Raw genomic sequence first — 19,298 nt, forward strand, 5'->3', positions numbered from 1 at the left:
AGAAGCCTAATAAGTGTTGTGGTTGGTTTACAAAATTAAGAAAAATTAAATTATGGGGTCTTACATGCCAAAACCACTTTCTGATTATGAGGCATGCCGTAGCATGGGACTCCGGAAATTTCGACCAACTGGGGTTTTTTAACGTGCACCTAAATCTAAGTGCACGGGCGTTTCGCCTTTTGCCCCTATTGAAATGCGGCGGCTCTGGCCGAGATTCGATACTGCGACCTCGTGCTTCGCAGCCCAACACCACAGCCACTAAGCAACTAGGGCGGGTACAAAATTAAGTTCCTTGCCTACCCAAACAAAAATGTTTGCAACATGATGTGCGTGGTATATCGTCCTTGGGAAGGCAAGCTTAATTGGTTGCTGTTGGATTTGTGTCTTGCTTCACTCTTGAGCAGCACTTACTGACTGCACGGTAATAACAAGCTCCACCAAATGGCTAGATAACTTCTGTACTACTCCAAGTGTTCCAAAAAGACTTTTGGAACACGAAGTAGAAAAAAAAATTCTGCTCCTAAACTGCTCCAGAATGACAACTTTGTGCTTGAAATTCTAAACTGTCTTGACCACCACTGAGGGGTTGATGTTCAACATCACTTATATACTTAAGATAAAATATTGAGTAACACTTACTGGTTGTCTAAACATTTTGAAATGGTTTCACAGGTTATAATTTAACACTTCTTACATGCACTTTTTAAAACATAACAGTGAATAATGATTTTGGTGTCAATTTCGGTAACATATTTCAGTATTCTACAGTTGATTTGGGGGATTATACGTCATCACTGGTCTGCAATTATGGAAGTTTAGAGATAAAAAATCGGGGGCTAGAATGCCTACGTTTTACACATTGTCGTTGTACAGAACAAAACCTATGCAACTTGCTATAAAACTGATTTATATAATATTTGAAATTACCATAAGAGAGTATGTAAACAGCTGGGGTTTCATAGTTCTAGGTTCTTGTTATGTTTTCGACTAGCACCTCCCTTTAAATGGCAGTACAAGGCATGCATTAATTTTTTTTGTTTGACCGCCTGATTTTCTAAATGTTTTGTTTTTGCAGTCCTCAGGGAACCACCCCCCGCCACCAAGAAAAAGCACCTTTGACTGTAGCAGTAATCAGTTATTCACCTAATTGGCAAACTGTTCAGGATGCCAAACAGCCTCGAGACAGCTGTACCTCTGACAGAAGGCACTAATACACAGTGCAATGCACTGTTTCTGCACTCCAGACTGTGGGATTCTCATCCCGTACTCTTGGGTCAAAGGAACGACAGTACAGTAGTGCAAACAATCACAAGGGCATTTATTGCACCTTTCAAAGATCAATGCCTGCTAGCCGAGTTGCTATCCACAAAACATGCCGATGGGCGCGCGACAAATCGCGGAAGTACGACTCACCGCGACCGGATAGCGAGCGAATATGTTCGCCCCTTGCTGGATCCCAACGCCTGGTCGTTCGCGCGTACGGTCACGCAAGACTGTCTCGCAGAAGCATCGATCGGCGCACGTGCGGCACATCCGCGCTGCTTGCCAACCCGAACCAAAGAGGAAGCGTGTTCTCCCTTGCGCCCCCAAGTAACCCTGCTGTGAGGCGGCGTTAGCAGCGCCATCTCTCACGTGGCCTCGGGCCCGCGGCGAAGTCGCAATGCAGGAGACGGGAGCTATACGGGAAAAACAACATATCAAGGAACGTGCGACAGTCGTGCATCCCCACAAGACAACTGTGATAAGAGCTGTATTATGTGACCTATTATAACTGCGTGGTGACAATACAGACAGGATATGCAGGGCATGTAGCGATGAGTACAGTAGCAATGGAATGATATCACCAGTGTACAGAGCACTGAATTCATTCTTGCTCTGTTACTGATAATCGAGAACTGCATCAAATAAACAATGCGAGAAAAATTAAGAGAACAATCGTGTGAAGGAATACTACTCATCATATCTATTGCAATTATTCTCAGACAGCATTCCCTCTTTTTTGCTTTTATTATTAATGCATTTATGTAATACTGCTCACCTGCTGTTCCATGTGTTCCATCGACACATACACGATCAGTTCCAAGCCTCTTGAAAAGCTCCTGTTGTGGTGTGGTCATGATGACTAACAAAATCTCTGTCATCCAAAAGGTCCTCATTTTTTTCTCTAAAAAAATGTCACTTTTTGTCAGGTTGTTCTTGGTGTTTAAAGAAGAGCAATGGGTTCTCCTTTTCACTATGCATCCTCTCAACCCAGAGTTGCACGCTCACATAGTCATTATCATGCAGCCGCTCGGTCTTTGAGACTCTGGCATCCCTCATTATGTTGCGGAGATCCTGCTTGCTTAACAGGTTAATGCGGTGGAATGTCTCATCCACGTTGGACCGCGGATTATCCAGTACTGCATCCATGGACACGCCTTCTCGCAGCTTGTCTTGAGAGAGTAGAGAAAAAGTGTATATTAGTTGAAGCATAAGTAAAAATTACCGAGCACGCAAGGAAGTGAAATGGGCACTGATGAACATTTTTAATATCATTATTTAGAATTCCTTTAATTGAATAATGAGTTACATTGACGTACAAAAACCTTTTGCAATGGTGTGTGTTAAATAGTTCAAGCTGTCGCAATTTTTGTTCTTTTTAGGTCAGCTCTTTGCAAGGACATGGTGCTATGCAGCCTTCAGCTGCTGAAGAGGCAAGATTACATTTCTGAATTACACTACACGATTACATTACATTTGAAGAGGCAAGATTACATATTTAACTGTTTCAATGTTTGGTGTCATTGATAAACCGTCATAGGGATTATCAGCACCAGTGTTATCAGGTACGTAAGTGAAGAAATTTATTGTGTGTACCAAGTTTACAGCTAGGCTACCAATTTCATCCTTCACTGTTGGTAACCTTGTTCGCACAAAAGACATTACTGAATCATTGTGAAAGCATTGCATTGGACTGGACATGTGAAGATTGTGGTTCAGATCCTACCCAGGGCACAAATGTCTTCCACTTTTATTTCCTTTACTAAATATTGCCATTATATTTACAATTTCTATCCTTCAGTTAGAACTTCATTTTCCAATTACATTCCATAGCATAAGTTATTGCCACTTCCATAGTGGCATGCCACCATAGAAGGGCAAAACAGAGTCGGCAATCGAAAACATGTGCAGCATTCCAGATCCGAACAACTGAGAAATCGGTATTAATTTCTTTCCAATTTGCATTCCAGCTACTTGGCATCCGGGCAGGACATAAAAGATGTTGCCCTGGCTTACCGTGTGGGGATTGAGACGGCGAGACTCTGCATTCATGTGGCCTGCCAAGCAATCTGGGCAAGGTTGAAAGACCACTACATGAAGGTAATGTCACACAGCTATGAGGGACATTGCTGGCACACATTTTAAGGTACTGCTGTGCATGTGAACTTGGCGCTTATTTCATAAGTCTTCACAAGTTGCTACTTTGTTCCGATGACAACATAAAAAAAATGTAATCTTCACTCTTAATTATGCATATTACATGCACAAATTTTTAGAGGTAGGTGAATATTAACTTTGTTGGATGCGAATCGAATATTGATTAGTCAAGTGGAGACTAATATATTTACAACAGCAATATTTGTTTTGATATTACAAGGGGCCATACTCCTACTGACTAGAGAAAAAAAAAAGACGGCTACCAGGGTTAATTAGGTTCAATTTCAAAAACGATTGTCATTAAAAAAACTGCACAAATAGCCTGAAAATTTTAGGGCCTGGTTGGAAATAAGATTTCTAAGAATGAATGGCTGCGGTATGACTGGCTTTGCATAAGCGCCGAATAAATTGTTGCCTAAAAAATATCGGAAGTTGTGGAAAAAAGAAGCTGCTAGAGGGCTTGTGTGCTGCAGACATGTGTAATAGGGCCCTTTCCAAAAAACATCGTTTATTGTAGTGTAAAAGATAGAACTGATGCATAACTATGCTGCCAAAAAAGTCTAAACGACAGTCTACAAGCAAAAATCACAGGTTGTCGCGTAGGCTTCAGCTGCAAAACCAAAAACAAAGCCTGCATTAACCAATTTGTTTCTGCATTGCTTCGAAAACTGTTGTGGTTGTTTCAATTTTGATAATTTGCGACACAACACTTTGTTTAGCAGATGAAGAACAGTAACGATGATTGCGCCGTGTTGGTTCAGGAAGTCCATGCCATGAATGACGTCTCGTGAGCACTGTCTGAGGATAACGAAGGTGGCAGCGTAACTCCGGTCATGAACAGTAATTCTTGCCGTGCAGATACCAGTCGGCGTTAGGAGGTGTCCTCCCGCGGTACTTTTGCGAAATTTTTATTGAGTTTCGATACTTCAATATACACACTGAATAGTTAATTTTCAAATACGTATAGCTACTGCGTAATTTCTATCATATCTGAAACTTCGAATGTTCGCCAACCTCTACAAATTACTCATTATCCAGAGGCAGCCAGTCTTGACACTCCAATGATAGCAATTACTTCATTGTGAATTATATTGCTCTACTTTTTACAAACTTGGAGTAGCTAAAAGAGACAAATCACACACATTGCACAATCACAACTGAATTTCCACTGTTCCTTTTGACCATTTCTATTAAGAAATCACAGGAGCAGTACTTGTTGTTTGGGTATTTCCAGGCACCAAGCACGTCTGAATGGGCACAGATTGCCGATGGGTTCACCGCACAGTTGCAATTCCCAAACTGCTTGGGAGCAGTTGATGGAAAGCATGTTGCCATAGTTGCTCCTCGGAATTCTGGCAGCTTGTACTACAACTACAAGGTAAATTTATGCATGTATAAGGTGTGCGAACACCACTGAAATAATTATGCTAGTGTGATTGGATTTACAGTTGCTGCCAACTACTTGATGCTAATTTTAATGCTTTCATTCATAGTTTTCTTCATTGAAAGCTTGCATTTATCCAAGCAGTACCACACACATTGTGTTGCTGTTTTACATATTTGTACAAACAAATGCAGGCACTTTTGTATTTGCCAACTCTACAATTTGGTTTCAGTACACAAAATGCATGTCGCAAGAGCTTGCGAGGCTGCAATACAACTGCTGCCCCTCAGTTATCCTCATCGCATGTAACCTTTGTGTGCAAACCAATGTAGTGGATGCACCTAATAGTTATAAATATACTCTTTCACTTTGCTTATTAGCTAGCTGTCACCCTTGCATTATGATAGGCGTACTTGTGCCTCTGGTGTAATTCTTGAATGCCAATTTTCAGGGCACCTTTTCAGTTGTACTCATGGCTGTTGTCGACAGCAACTACAAGTACATACTGATAGATGTTGGAGCAGAAGGCCGCCATAGTGATGGCGGTATCTTCCAGAACTCCACCTTTGGAAGAGCCCTCCTACAAGACCGCCTCTCTGTGCCTGCTTGTGCTCGACTGCCAGGAACAACAGGCACCATTGCGCCTTTCACTTTCATTGGGGATGAGGCATTCCAGCTGCGCACCGATTTTATGCACCCGTTTCCGGCAAAGCAGCTCAATGATGCACGAAGAGTGTTCAACTATCAGCTGAGCCGAGCACGGTGTGATAAAACTGAGATGGTAAAGGACTTGCACTCAGCGTTGTTAAATTCTAAAATAAAACATAAATGGATAAAGAAAATGGCTGTGGCTTAGCTAAGGTTAAGCCCAGGATGCGAAGCATACTAGCCTTTATTTTAGTTGTTGAACCACTGTTTAGCCTGGTGAACTGCTGTTGCTTGGCTATATTTGGTTTGGCTAGACGAAGAAACAACTCATGCGTTACTCTGCTTCGCCTTCAAGAGTGGAACGCGATAGCGTTCCCGTCGACCCGCCAAGGGGTGTAAGACAATGGGCTACGGCGCAGCGACTACGCGCCCCGCATTGGACGCGGTGAGCGTCGAGCAACACAGCGTTCGGCGCGGCAACAAAATGTGCGCCTGAGCAAGCGACGCACGCCTGAGCGTTAGAAACAGCTCGTTTCTAAGGCAACACCGCATTCACTAGAGGCGCTTTTGTACCGCTTTGAAGCATCGTACTCGTGGCTCAGTGGACTTCCTCTTCAGCCACCGAGGTGAGCGGACGCGGAATGTCGGGCTCTTCGCGAGCGGCTTCAGCGACCCTTTTGGGCCGCAGTATCAGGTCAACTGAAAAACCAGGTCAGGACTACCAAATGATTTTACCAACGCTGCCAACAGGTGCGTCCGTTCTGCATGCGGTGTTTTTACATGGTGACGTTAAGGCGAGGCCTTACAGAGTGGAACATTTTCGAGACGCTCTTACACGGCTGTCTCTCATGCCGGAAGTGGTTGCACTGGGTGCTTATCAAATGAACCATCTGTGGGCGGTGACTTTCAAGGACGAAGAAGGGAAAAAGAAGATTATCGCTGCAGACGCATTTGATGTCAAGGACCACCGCTGTGTGGTCGTCGACCCGTGTGACAGAGGCGTCCGTATCAAGCTCTACTGGCTCCTTTATGGTGTACCTGATGACGACGTTCGCACTGCCTTGTCACCTTTTGGCAAGGTGACTGAGATCACCAGGGACAGGTGGCGGGTACAAGGATGCGTTGACAAAGGGTCAACCACCCGTACTGTCACTATTAAGCTGAAAGCAGGCGTCACCGCTGAAGACTTGCCCCACTAGCTGCGAGTGGCGGAAGATGTTGCGCTCGTGCACATCCCTGGCAGAGCTCCCCTCTGCCTCCGATGCCGTGGCATCGGGCACATACGACGCGAGTGCCGTGTACCACGCTATGGGCTTTGTCGTCGTTTCGGCCACGACGAGACCCAGTGCGTCCGAACCTATGCCACAGTGACAGGCCCGGCATTGAAGGAAGATGTCACAGATCACTTGATGGACGTGGTCGACGCAGTGGAAGCCGCAGGCGAAGGGAAAGAGACCCAGCCCTCGGCGTTAACGCCCCTGAAGAAGGCAACGACTGTTAATGAAGACGAGTCATCGGACGGCTCGAAAGACCCATGGTATGACACGGTGGAACCAACTAACTCAACAGAGGTCGAGGTAAAAGAGGCCAAAGATACATGCACATCAACAGAAGTGACTACCGGCGAACAGCATGACACTGATGACACCGTGATGGCAACGTCAAGTAGTGCACCTGCTAAGAGGCTTCACGAAGAGGCGGATGAGCAAGAGGAAAAGGCTCAAGAGACTGGAAATGATGAGCCTCCTCCGAAAGCTACCCCGGGACGCCGACCGGCGTTCAAGCCCAAGCCTGGCGTTCCAGCCAAACGCCGTTCTACAACCCAGACGCCTCCGCGTTAGCGGAGGCGTCTGGGTTCCTGGGTTAGAAAAAAATGGTTGTTAGGGTCTGGGGACTGGGGTTTGTGGGCAGGATGTGCGTCGGCCGTCGTCATTCGGCTATGAAGTCCAGAAAACCATGGTCCGCCTCCGTAGACCGTCGAGTCATCGCAGCAGATGTGAGACGGACGATGTGTGGTAATTGGTTTAGTTTCTCCTCCCGTTAAATGGTAGCTAATTTTTCGACTGGTCTTTGTGTCGCGACGTTGAACGTGCGTGGACTTAGCGGGCGTAGAAGGCAATGCCAAGTTAACCGTATTCTTATTGAAAATAATATTGACTTAGTGGCCATTCAAAAAACAAAAATTGCAACTGATGAATGCACGGAGCAAATGGTTAACATTTTCCGCCCTAGATATACCGTAAGTGTATGTCATGCGGCGGGTAGGTCTGGGGGCTGCCTTATTCTTTTGCGTAGCAGTATTGCTGTAGTTGAAGCCGTCACCTCATCCCAGGATGGTAGAATGGTCCTCTGCGATTTTACTTTTTCAGAGATGCCTTGAAGGGCTATATGTGTTTATGCTCCGAACGTAGCGCGGGAGCGGGAAGTATTTTTTGGCGATATTCAGCAGTACTTGAATTGTGAAAGACATGTCATATTACTGGGTGATTTTAATTGTGTTTGCTTTCCAGAAGATAAATCTAGGTTGACTAGTGTTTGTGATAAAAGTGCGTTGCTTTTAAGTTCGATTGTAAGGCAACAAGAGCTTGAAGACATCGGTTATGTGTTGTCAAGCGGAAATCATACCATGTATACGCACTATCAAGGTCAGTGTCATGGCAGGCTAGACAGAATTTATGTTCCGTTAACCTTTTTACCGTTATTTTCAAGTTATCAAATGCTACATGTTAGTTTTAGCGATCATTGCCTCGTTATGTCAACCATAGGAAAGAAACAAAAACCATCGAAATTCAGCTGGGACTTATGGAAGTTAAATGATAAGCTTTTGCAAGACGACGTTTTTCAAAAAGCAGTTCAAGAAAAGCTCGAAAATTTGCTCAGCATAACTACGTCAGCGTTCTTCATTGCAGAATGGGAACTCTTCAAAAGAGACGTTAAATTAAGCGCGATTGAAAGAGCATGCGTAGGCTATCACAAAAAAAAAAGAGCGTGAGAAGGAATTACACCTTAGGCTAAAATACATGCTCACCGCAGAAAGCTCTTCGCCTGGATTATTTTCGAAAGAAATCAAGGAAGTTAAGTCGGAACTTGAAGTCTTGGATGAAGAAAAGTACAGGGGTGCGATATTAAGGACAAGGGCGGAGAGTTTATGGATGGGGGAGACTCCTACCAAGCGAGCAATAAGTGACGAGAAGAAACACGCTGTTTCCAAAGAAATAACAGAAATAACTTATCAAGGGGAAGTCACTAGTGATGTTGGAATGATTGAACACGCTTCTGAGTCTTATTATGAAAGTTTGATGGGAAAAAAGACATGTGATATCGAAAGGTATAGGACTGACTTCTTGCCATTAATGCCAACATTATCAGACGAGGTCTGTGAAGCGCTTGACAGACCAATAAGCCTTTCAGAAGTTGAGGATGCGATTGATGAACTTAGTCCCGGCAAGTCACCGGGGCCTGATGGTCTGGGAGGGGCTTTCTATAAGTGCTTTAAAAGTAAAATTGCTGTCGCATTACATCGCGTGATAAGGGAGATGTACGAGAATAAGGAAGCACCTCCTTCTTTTCGGACATCGCACGTTATTTTAATTCCTAAAGCAAGAGATCCTGCGCGACTTGTGGCGGTTGAAGCCTACAGACCAATAAGCTTGACGAATACGGACTACAAAGTTTACACTAAAGTACTGGTGCGACGATTGCAGACCGTTATAAAAGAACTTGTGGGCCCCCATCAGACATGCGGTATCAAAGGCAGATCGATCTTTTCGAATATACATACTGCAAGGACCATACTGGAATGCTGCGATGAAAGAGATGACAGAGTCACTATGATACAAATTGACCTTGAAAAGGCTTTTGACAGAGTCGTCCATGATGTCATATTTTTGCTCTTAGAACATGTTAAAGCCGGTGCAGTGATAACAGATGGAGTAAGAATGGTGTACAAAGATTGCACTGCAAAGTTAGTAATTAATAGGAAATTAGGCACCAGTATTAAAGTGGAGTCATCAGTAAAACAAGGATGCTGTTTGTCACCTCTTTTATTTGCCTTGTATTTGGAGCCTTTCTGTTTGAAGATAATTAAAAGCCAATCTATTCGTGGGTTTATCTACGCAGGAATTGAGACTAGAGTTCTGGCTTATGCAGATGACGTGGCAATTTTTTGCCGTGATACAGAAAGCGTGAATAACACTATGAAAGAGGTTGTTTCTTTTTGCGCCGCAACTGGAAGTGTTGTCAGCTGGACTAAGTGCCTAGGTTTATGGCACGGCAGCTGGACACAGGTACCCGAGTATTTTTGCAATATGAACTGGAGCGTTACCCCTGGAAAATATCTTGGGGTGCCATTACAACATTATTGTGACGGTTCCGCGTATTGGATCGAAGAAGTAAAAAGAGTTAAAGATCAGACAGAAAAGTGGGGCGGGCATAATTTTTCGATGTTTTCAAGAGCTAGTGTTTGCAATTTGTTTTTAGTTACAAAGGTGTATTATGTACTACAAGTGTTATGCATGGCAAGGATTTCGGTGCAGAAACTTCACAGAGTGTTTGCAGTATATATATGGGGATCCACTTGGGAGAGAACTAGCCGATGTAACTTGTTTCATTCGGTGAAGAATGGAGGACTAGGATTAACACATTTGTTTTTGAAACAGATTGTTAGTAGGTTCTTTTTCTTAAGGGACCAAAGTGATATATTTCTGTGTACTGTTATTCAAGTGAGATTGAGTTCTTCTTTGTCTGAGTGGGTTGTCTCATCAACAAATGAACGTACTCTAACACCAACTGGCTTTCTGAGGGAAGTTATGTCCTTTTCTTTATTGAAAGCGCATTTTTCGAATGAATTTTTGACTTCAGTGACGCGTAAGAAACTTTATAGTGATCTGGTTGATGTTTTCTTGCCGCATCCTGTTTACCGTATGATGTATAACTTAGGACCTGAACGCAATGTGCTGAAACGCGTTAGAAAAATGCCGGTTAGATCTTCAGCGAAAACCTTCCTTTTTCAATTGCATTCGGGCACTCTCCTTGTGAAGCCATGGCTGCAAAGCAACGGCTTCTTTGTTCCATGGTCTGTTAACTGCATCATATGTAAGAAACCTGAAACTATTGAGCACATCTTCTTGGATTGCCATGACTCAGTTTTCTTGTGGGATGTTGTCAAACGAACTCTGAAGAAAGACCTGCCGTTAAGTCCTTTCGGTATTCGTTTCTTACCGTGTGCAGACGCAGGGGGAGTGCCGGCTGACTTGATAATGCTTTTGTGTATGAGCAGCGTGTGGAAAACGCGCATGGATGTCAGGAATGCCCGCGTAGATGAAAGGTCTGCGAGGGAACACCTAAATGAAAGTCTTAGGTAAACGCGTGATGTCCTCAAGCACATGACTAAACCGCCAGAGTGGTTTCTGGAGCTTGACACTTTGGTTTCTGTGATAACCTCTTTGAGTGCCTTTTAAATATGTACAGTCTGTCGAAGTGATGTAATATTATTTTTCTGCACCAAGTGACCTACTTTGTACGCGTTTGAGTGTTGAAATCAAGGTAATAAAGAAAAAAAAATACTCGTGGCTCAGTGGTAGTGTCTCCGTCTTACACTCCGGAGACCCTGGTTCGATTCCCACCCAGCCCATCTTGCAAGAGTTGAGCCCGGCTTGCAGCTGTTGTGACGTCAGTGCCCTAGCGGGAGGAGCGGGAGTTAGGCCGCAGTACCATCTGTGCGACCGCAGGCGAGCGCATGAGCTGAGTCCCAGCTATGTAGCTACGCGGCCGCAAGCAAGAGCACGAGATGAGCCTCCGCTTTTGCAGCTGTTATGACTTCATATGGTAGCTACGCGGCCGCGCGCGGCGCAGCAAGGAAGAGCGTGCTTGTGCGGCTAGTATGCTTCGCATAAAAATATGTTGAGTTCACCATAAATTAGCCACTTCCATCTGTGAAAATTGGTACCGAAAACCTATAAAAAGTACACATCCCTTATTACAATTGCTCAAGAAGTCTTTATTGAACTTTGTGTCACGAGTTTGCACGATCAGATCATTTCACTATGAAGTGTCTTGTTGTATAACATGCAATGGGTCCACAAATACAGCTGTGTATCCAGAAAATTGCACATGGAAGCTGGTGTTGTCTCGGTACACAGCTGTAATGGACAGTGGCGGTATCCCCATAAAAGGAATCCTTAACGAATAATTCATGGCTCATTAATAGCTGGTGCTCAGTGTGATGGCTTGTGGAATAACCATTCGTTAGTTTACCTTTCACACTTCACATCGATTACTTTTCTCGAATGCTTGGGAACAGGGAAAAAGAAAAAAATTGGAGATGACTACACAGCAACTAGCATTCGCATTGTCTTATCTTTTTTATCCTATCCCAAGGTATTATGCTGTCCCAAGGCATGCACCAGCAAGAGCTTCCAACCCTTCTGCACTTTTTCTTGTTTAAAGGAAGGCATTGCATTGCATCACTCTAAATAAAAATAAATGATTTTCCAAATTTTTTTTTCCAGGAGGTGCGTGGAAAATGCCTTCGGGATCACGGCAGCCCGGTGGCGCATACTCCTCCGAACCATCCCTTTGAAGCCTGAAAATGTTGACTTCGTCATCGAAGCAGCAGGCATCCTGTACAACTTCCTGACCATCCTGAATGCTGATGTGCATCATTTCACAGACAGCGAGGACAGTTTCGGGAATGTTGTGCCGGGGCACTGGCGGCAAGGCATGCCAAGGGATGGCTCAGAGCAGAGCTACTTTCCACTTCGTACGACACGTGCCAGAAACTTTGAAGCTAAGGCTGCAGATGCCAGGAATCTTCTAATGGCATACTTCTGCAGCAGTGCTGGTGAGGTCCCCTGGCAGTGGCACCAACCTGGTGTGTCAAAGGAAGCAGCCGTGAAGCAGCTCCATGACCTACGGTTACTTCCGCTCCAGTGATGCAAGTCATGCAAGCAACAATGGCGAGCATATATACGTTTACTTCTTTCACTACTATACCAGCAGCAGCACTCATACTTTTCCTATACATATTGTTACTGTGTATTTTAATGCCGAAACATTGCTTCAGTATTTGGTGGAAAACAATAATTTATTTAGCTTATGAAAGACTAACATTCAAACAGGTAAATACAAACAATAAATGCACAATTACAATGTAAAATGGGATAAACTGTAGGAACAAAATTCAAACAAAAACATCAATTGCAGCATACGTCAAAACTGTACATTAACAAACTGGTACATGTCATTATTTAAGTACTCCCACACCCAGTTTCAGCATTGTAAACAGACAAGTGATGGTGTGTAAGTCGCATGTTTAAGATTGTGTCTTCAAAGTATTAAACTGCTGCACAGCACAACAGCAGCAGATATTTCTAACATTTTATTTAAGCTTAAAAACTTTTACAGCTCGCATGCTGTTCACGGCTTCTCTCAGGTAGCCCTGCTTCCTGCCAGAGAAGGGTTATACATACAAACGCTTCATTTGTGCACTGCCATCAGTGTCACTGATTACTGTAAACAACTTTGGCGATACATCCAGTGCAGAACATGGAAAACCAACTCTGGAAGTGAGTCATGTAAAAAAACAAAGAAAAAAAAGGATGCAGGGCTTGTGGATGCTAGTAGTGGCAGAATGGGAGGCTGTCTATGTTGGCAGTGAGCCGCGCTTGGCAGTGGAAAAACATTTCACTTTGTGCTATCTCCTCTAACAATAAAAGAAATTGAAAAATGCTTGCGTTGTTAGAATTTCCTCAAGAGAACGCTTCACAACTTGCAGCATATAAATTTCCAGTTGGGACTGGTTAAAGGTTCATTACATTTTTTCTTTACAGGCTTGTACAGGCACCCCCGTAGATGCATGAACAAACTCAGGCATGCACAGGTGGTGAACTCAAAAGGTTCTGTGCTGCTAGACAGGTTCAATGAGTATGGACACATCAAAGAGACAAACATTTGTCTTGCAACAACAGACCTTTAGTTGCATGCCAGTGCTATCAACTCTATGAAGTTCTTGAATAATTAGCATGAAAATGCAGATACAACACAATATAAAATGAACAAAAAGAACTGAGGAGCTTTGATATGAAACCAACAGACAAGGAAACAGTAAAGCATAGAGGAAAATAACTTATTTTATTAGTAATGTCGACGTTGCAAGGAGAAGGGAAATGAAAGTGGACAAAAAGAACTTGCCACTGGTGGAAGCTAAACTCAAAACCAATTGAGCTTATAGGGGTATTACTCAAGTTCGCGCGTGCGCACCTGACCCTTCTCTGGATCGCACAGAGCCAGCGGAGCGGCAGTCGCTCCCTAGCACTTTCGCAGCAGCCCTAACAGTCAGAGCTGTGACCCCTAACCCGCGGTTCGCAGCGAGTTGCGACCACGGCGGGTTCAGGCCAGGGGAGACAGGGTGAGTCTCGACCTAAGGTGTTTATTCACCTTAGAGTACAAGTATACGAACTGACAACAACAGCAACAACACATACAAATACAACACAAAACCACAGCGGCGGAGCGTTCCGCACGTCTGAGGCGAAATACCGCACAATGTGGGAACCACAAAAGAGGCTGATAAGAGTTCAGCTCACCCAGAGTGGATCCGCGCTCGGGCCCTGGGGCGGTCAGTCGCTCACAAAGGCCGAGAGCAGCAGGGGGACGGCGTGCGGCGGTCTCAGCGGCTGAATTGAGATGCGGCCTGTCGCAAGCTCCTCAGCCGAAAGACAACGGTGCATCGGGGGAATAGCGCTTCTCCCCGAGCGGCGGAGAGGGAGTCTCCCCGGTTCCAAGAAAGGGAAAGGAGGGAACGGGCTGCCTTGGCTGCAGCGTCGCGGCCAGGCGCGAAGAGCAGCGGGAGCGGCGAAGGTGCCCTCCCCGCTACCTTCCGCGAGCGAGCACGTGATTATCGCGTGATAACCGCGTGGCCGCTCTGGAGATATCGGGATGCGCGTGCGATCCCCACAAGCTACAGAGGAGGCTATACCTCCATCGATTTCCTAGGGTGTTTATGTGTACCAGATAAGGCTCTGGGAGTGTTCTTGTATGAGTAGCGCTGGCTAGCACTGCCAGGGCGAGATCTAGTACGTGCACATATCTGCTCAAGAAAGCCATTGCAGCAGCATTATTGGTAGAGCAACATAAGCATAATGCGAAGGTTGTGGGTTTATCTCCCACCAATTGGAAGTAATCTTTTCATCCACTTTCATTCCCCTTTTCCTCCATATTTCTACATCTCAATATAAAGCAATTAAATTCCTCAATGATTTCCTTTCTTTCATTGTCTCTTGGATTTATTACACAAAAGGCATACATAAAAAAAAAACTAATTCTTGAATTTCTTTACTAGTTGCATTATTTCAATTGTCATGTCAAGCTGCTTGTCCTCACTGACCTCTCTCATTTCTTTCAGCAGAAAGACCGAAAAAGCATCAAGGTGATCCGGTGGTTTGCATGTGTTTATTGCAGTTGTAACATTGCCTAATTTCTGTAATATTAATTCACCCTCATCTTTCCTTTTCCTTTTCCCCCCTCTTGATGTTGTCGCTTCAGATGCAACACTTCCCAACGTCCCTAGCTCTGCCTGCTGAAGACTGCCTGCTTAAGCCAGCGACGCTTGTGATTGCGGCCTGCTGTGGTGTGCTTCGGAAGCCTCTGGAATGTACAGCACTTCAAGCAGCGGTGAATCAAGTTGTTCCAAAATCTCCTGTGATTCTGCAGACTCGGACACCGTAGACAGTGTCGCTGCTTCCGCTTGTGATTCTTCACCTGACGGTGGCGGCACTTGAAGCGTTGCCAGATTGGAAAACTGGCACATCTTCATTAGGATGTCCGCAGCATTTCCCTCCTCACTTGAAAGGGGCACTGGTGGAACGTTGCCGGATGTCCTGCATGTGAGCGTAATAAGGTTTGCACATATTCTGAATGTGCAAATAATGTGCGGGTCTAAAGGCAAAAATATGCAATGGCTCAAGTTCATGCACATTTGTTTTAAGGTGTCATTTTATTAGAGAGCAATGCCCAAACTCTGAGTCAGTATTGTAGGGACAAAAGTGGCTTGCATACACAACCAGAATGAACATCTTTTGCAAGCACTGAAGTGTAGCTTTTGTATTTTATTGTTGCTTCAGATGCATTTAAGCACTTATTATGATGTCTGCGTGCCTAATGCCTAGTGATACCTTGTACTCGAAACAGTGCATGATATCTGGAATGTATCAGTTTCGAAATAAATAACATCAAGCATCCCACTACACTTAATCAGTACAACCATTTAATAAATGTCACAATGAAAGACCTACGCTTGTACTTTCTAAACATAGAGTAATAGTATTGTTATGTCTTGCTTTAACATAATGCTTTTTCCTGCTTACATTTTTTGCTTGAAACGTTCTCGCCTTGTAACTTTGTTTTCCTTTCATCTTTTTTTAAACTTCATGTCATACTAAACTATTTTTCTTAATTGAATGCAGATCTAAACACAGTGTGAAGCTTTGTATGTAGCAGTCAGTGCATTCATTGTTTGTATTTAGGAAGTTATGTATAATCATGTTTGTCATCTTGCCATCTGCCTTGTAGAGGGTTTTTTTGGGGCACAGTGAAGCTGATTTTGGTGAGCAAACGCCTCCAGAAAGTTTCTTAAAGCAATGACTTCTTTGCCTCTTCTTTAAACTTTCCCATCCCTGCTGCTGCTGTCTTGGCAAATAGCTCTTACTGAATGCCTCATACTAAAATTAAGGTAGTCAGTCGTTGAACCATTGCCATCCCAGCTGACTGCTGGCTACAGTATTGCACGAGTGACCAGTGCAGGACACAGTACAAATGCCGGATATAACAATGCAATCAGATAGTGGTGTTGGCACATAAAATTCCAGCAATCATTTTTTTCCCACAGTGATAATGTGGCTAACTGGATCATCTAGCCTTTCCTTGCAAATGTTTTCTAAGGAGGAACAACGCTCTCCACAAACATTGTGAAAGCTTTGCTTAAAGCAATGACCACAGCACTTGGGATCCACAGAATAATCCCAGGTGATAATTAGGTAAAGACAGTGCTGAACAGACACAAAAACCAGTATTATCAATTACACAGCTGACAATGCTGTCAATACATCGGTGAATTTATTATTCCTACAGCATGAGAGCTATGAATGAATCCTTGAGTGAACTAGGTAAAATTTGAGGGTTTGTGATGGAGCACTGATTTGCACAAAGCTGGCAAGCAAAAAAAAAATGCAAAATGAAAGCTGTTCATTGCAGTGAACAAACGTGAATATAACAATATTCAATACTCAGATAAATACCGCCTTTTGACTTGTACAATATATTCTATGATCAGTGTATAGAATCAAAGGAAACCACTTGTATCTAACACTACACATGCATCTTGTGGTATGTGGTGACTATTGCCAACGTTTTCTTTTTGTGTGCATCAGGCAAGTCCTTTGCTTTTTATTTGACCTGCTAGTTTGTATGTGATATTTTCTGCACTTCTGTCTTGTGCTTTATTATGCTAGGTTTTTATGTGCTACTTCAGTTATTTTGTACCTGTATTTCTGATTTTTCTGCGCGTTACTGCAAAGTTAAACTGGCTTTTTTGGTACCTAAATAAATAAATAAATAAATATACAAAGATATATCTTTGTACTGCATGTGTCCCCTGATAGGATCACATTTAACGAGATATGCGACAATCGGAGTAGCGATGCCGCACAAACTTTTTATCGCCAATGAGACAAAGCTGACTATAGTGCATGCTACGCGTCGATTTGCTCGTGTAAGCGCGATTTTGAGTTCCCACAGACGCGGCACGTTACCAGCTACAATATAGACATACGGCATCGCCGGTCGACGTGGCGAGTTCAATTTTTAACGCACCGTTTAAGATGTATTGTGTATGTGCCCACCTGTTGGTATGTTATATTAGGTTATAGCAGATATGCACGGCTGGCGTCTGTAGCCCTACGCGTTAAGTCCTGCAGCGTCCCCATGTTGGGCTCCTTGGTGGGTGGCCGCCATTGCTGCCGAAAGCAAACTAACATAGTATGGGAACACCCGCATTTCCCCGCCTACTTGATCGTCACCCTCAGAAGAGGGGGCGCACCGATGACTTAAGTACATATTTCCCCGCAGGGGCGTCTGCGTAAGCAGGCGTTTGGTGTGTTGCGACACCACGTACCCGAGCACACGAGGGTTGGACCCTCCCGCGTGTAGCCGTGCGCGGCTTAGCCGTGTCCGGGGAAAGGGGGATCCTGGGGGTTGAGCCGATGCCGGGTGTTTGGACCTTTAAGGCCCCCCGGCGGAGGCAACACACCCCTTTGGCCTCTGCTTCACATAGACGGCACCCCCGGACTGACCCACCCGGGGGAAATCGGCAGTCGCCTTTTCCTGTCTCTCTCTTCTCAAACCTTCGTCTTTATCTCTCACTTTACATCTTTCCTGTCTTCTTCTCTCTTCCATTTCCTTCCTTTCTCCACGGCGGCAAGGGTTAACCTTGTGTGGATATCCTACCTTGGGTACACCATATTGGGTTATAGTGATGGCGTACGGCTGGCGTCGTGCAGGCTTGTACACAAGCTCTGCCGCGTCCCCTCGTTGGGCTTGTGGTGGGCGGTCGGCGCTGTTGCTGAATCTTATATATTCTCATGGAAACTCCCTTCCCCAAACTTCCTGATCGCCCTCCGAAACGAGGGCGCACCGAAGATGTTTTTCAGTTTTTCGGACACCTAATCCAGAATTTTCCACGTCATTCACTCTGAAAAGCCAAACAAAGCAGTGCGAAACATATCACCATTCCTTGTCTCAAAGTCCTTGACTGATGTTTTTGGACCAGGTTACAAGGTGTCCAGGATGGCAAGCGGTGACCTCCTCTTGGAGCTCCGCGACCAGAAGCAATATGAGCAACTACAGAAACTAGTGTCATTCGGGGAGACCCACATAACAGTAACGCCACACCGTACAATGAACACCACCCGCGGTGTTGTTTCCGATGATGATCTGCTTGAGCTGACTGAGGCGGAGCTCCTGGAGGGCTTCAGTGAGCAAAATGTTATCAATGTTAGAAGAATAAATATAAGGCGAGATGGTAAAGAGATTCAAACGAAGCACTTAATAATCACCTTTGGTTCAAGTGTCCTGCCCGAGTCAATCGAGGCCGGGTACATCAAGCTCCGCGTTAGGCCGTACGTGCCCAACCCACTCCGCTGTTTCAAGTGCCAGCGCTTCGGCCACAGTTCGCAGAGTTGCCGAGGCCGCCAAACTTGTGCTAAATGTAGTGCCCAAGAACACACCACTGAAACGTGTGAGAACGCTCTCCACTGTGTAAACTGTGATGGGGAGCACGCCGCGTACTCGCGGTCGTGCCCCTCCTGGAAGAAGGAAAAAGAAATAGTAACGATCAAAGTGAAAGAGAATATATCGTTCAAAGAGGCACGAAGGCGGGTAGCATACCTGCCAAAGAAAACCTTTGCCGAAGTGGCGCGTCAGGGGGCAGCGTCACAACGGCCTCCGGCGGCTGTCCGACCCACAAACAGTGAGTCGGCAGTTACGCCATCTGCCCCCGCGGCGGTTGCAGCTAGCGCTGCTCCGCCAACCCAGCAGACGGGGCCATCGAACCCGAAGGTGGGCGCAGCCGAGGCTGCCCCAACCTCCGAGGCCCCCTCCAGCGCTGGCAACGGCCGGCGCAGCCAAATCCGTCAGGGAGCCCCATCGACCTCCGGGCTGGGGGGCGCAGGGGTTTTGCCTTCCGGGGCAGGACTCTCGCAGAAAACATCTCGCTCGCAAGAGCGCTTGTCCGGCGTCTCACAGGAGGCAATGGACACTACACCTGTCCTCAAGGCGCACCAAACGCCTAAGGAGC

General features: G+C 45.1%; 1 protein-coding gene and 1 long non-coding RNA gene across 5 annotated transcripts in view; one reads left to right on the plus strand and one right to left on the minus strand.

Moving 5' to 3' along the window:
- The window catches only part of LOC126524486 (uncharacterized), a 31,186-nt gene extending 14,110 nt beyond the window's left edge, over positions 1–17,076 (plus strand). For 3 of the 4 annotated variants that reach the window (XM_055067337.1, XM_055067338.1, XM_050172796.3), the window contains 5 exons: positions 3,231–3,360; positions 4,652–4,795; positions 5,253–5,563; positions 11,959–12,405; positions 14,993–17,076. In XM_055067337.1, the coding sequence (XP_054923312.1) occupies positions 3,231–3,360; positions 4,652–4,795; positions 5,253–5,563; positions 11,959–12,382 (1,009 nt within the window). In that variant the 3' untranslated portion in view covers positions 12,383–12,405; positions 14,993–17,076. Of the gene's footprint in view, positions 1–2,642; positions 3,361–4,651; positions 4,796–5,252; positions 5,564–11,958; positions 12,406–14,992 lie in introns of all 4 variants that reach the window. The other variant, XM_072287353.1, reaches the window with a different exon arrangement.
- Positions 12,962–18,992, minus strand: LOC140216799 (uncharacterized). Its single transcript, XR_011893484.1, has 2 exons — positions 18,559–18,992; positions 12,962–15,327 (listed from the first exon to the last, which is right to left on the minus strand). It is a non-coding gene; the product is annotated as an uncharacterized lncRNA (long non-coding RNA).
- Positions 18,993–19,298: the final 306 nt, after the last annotated feature.

The sequence above is a fragment of the Dermacentor andersoni genome, chromosome 3 (assembly GCF_023375885.2).
Source record: "Dermacentor andersoni chromosome 3, qqDerAnde1_hic_scaffold, whole genome shotgun sequence".
NCBI classification, from domain to species: Eukaryota; Metazoa; Arthropoda; class Arachnida; order Ixodida; family Ixodidae; genus Dermacentor; species Dermacentor andersoni.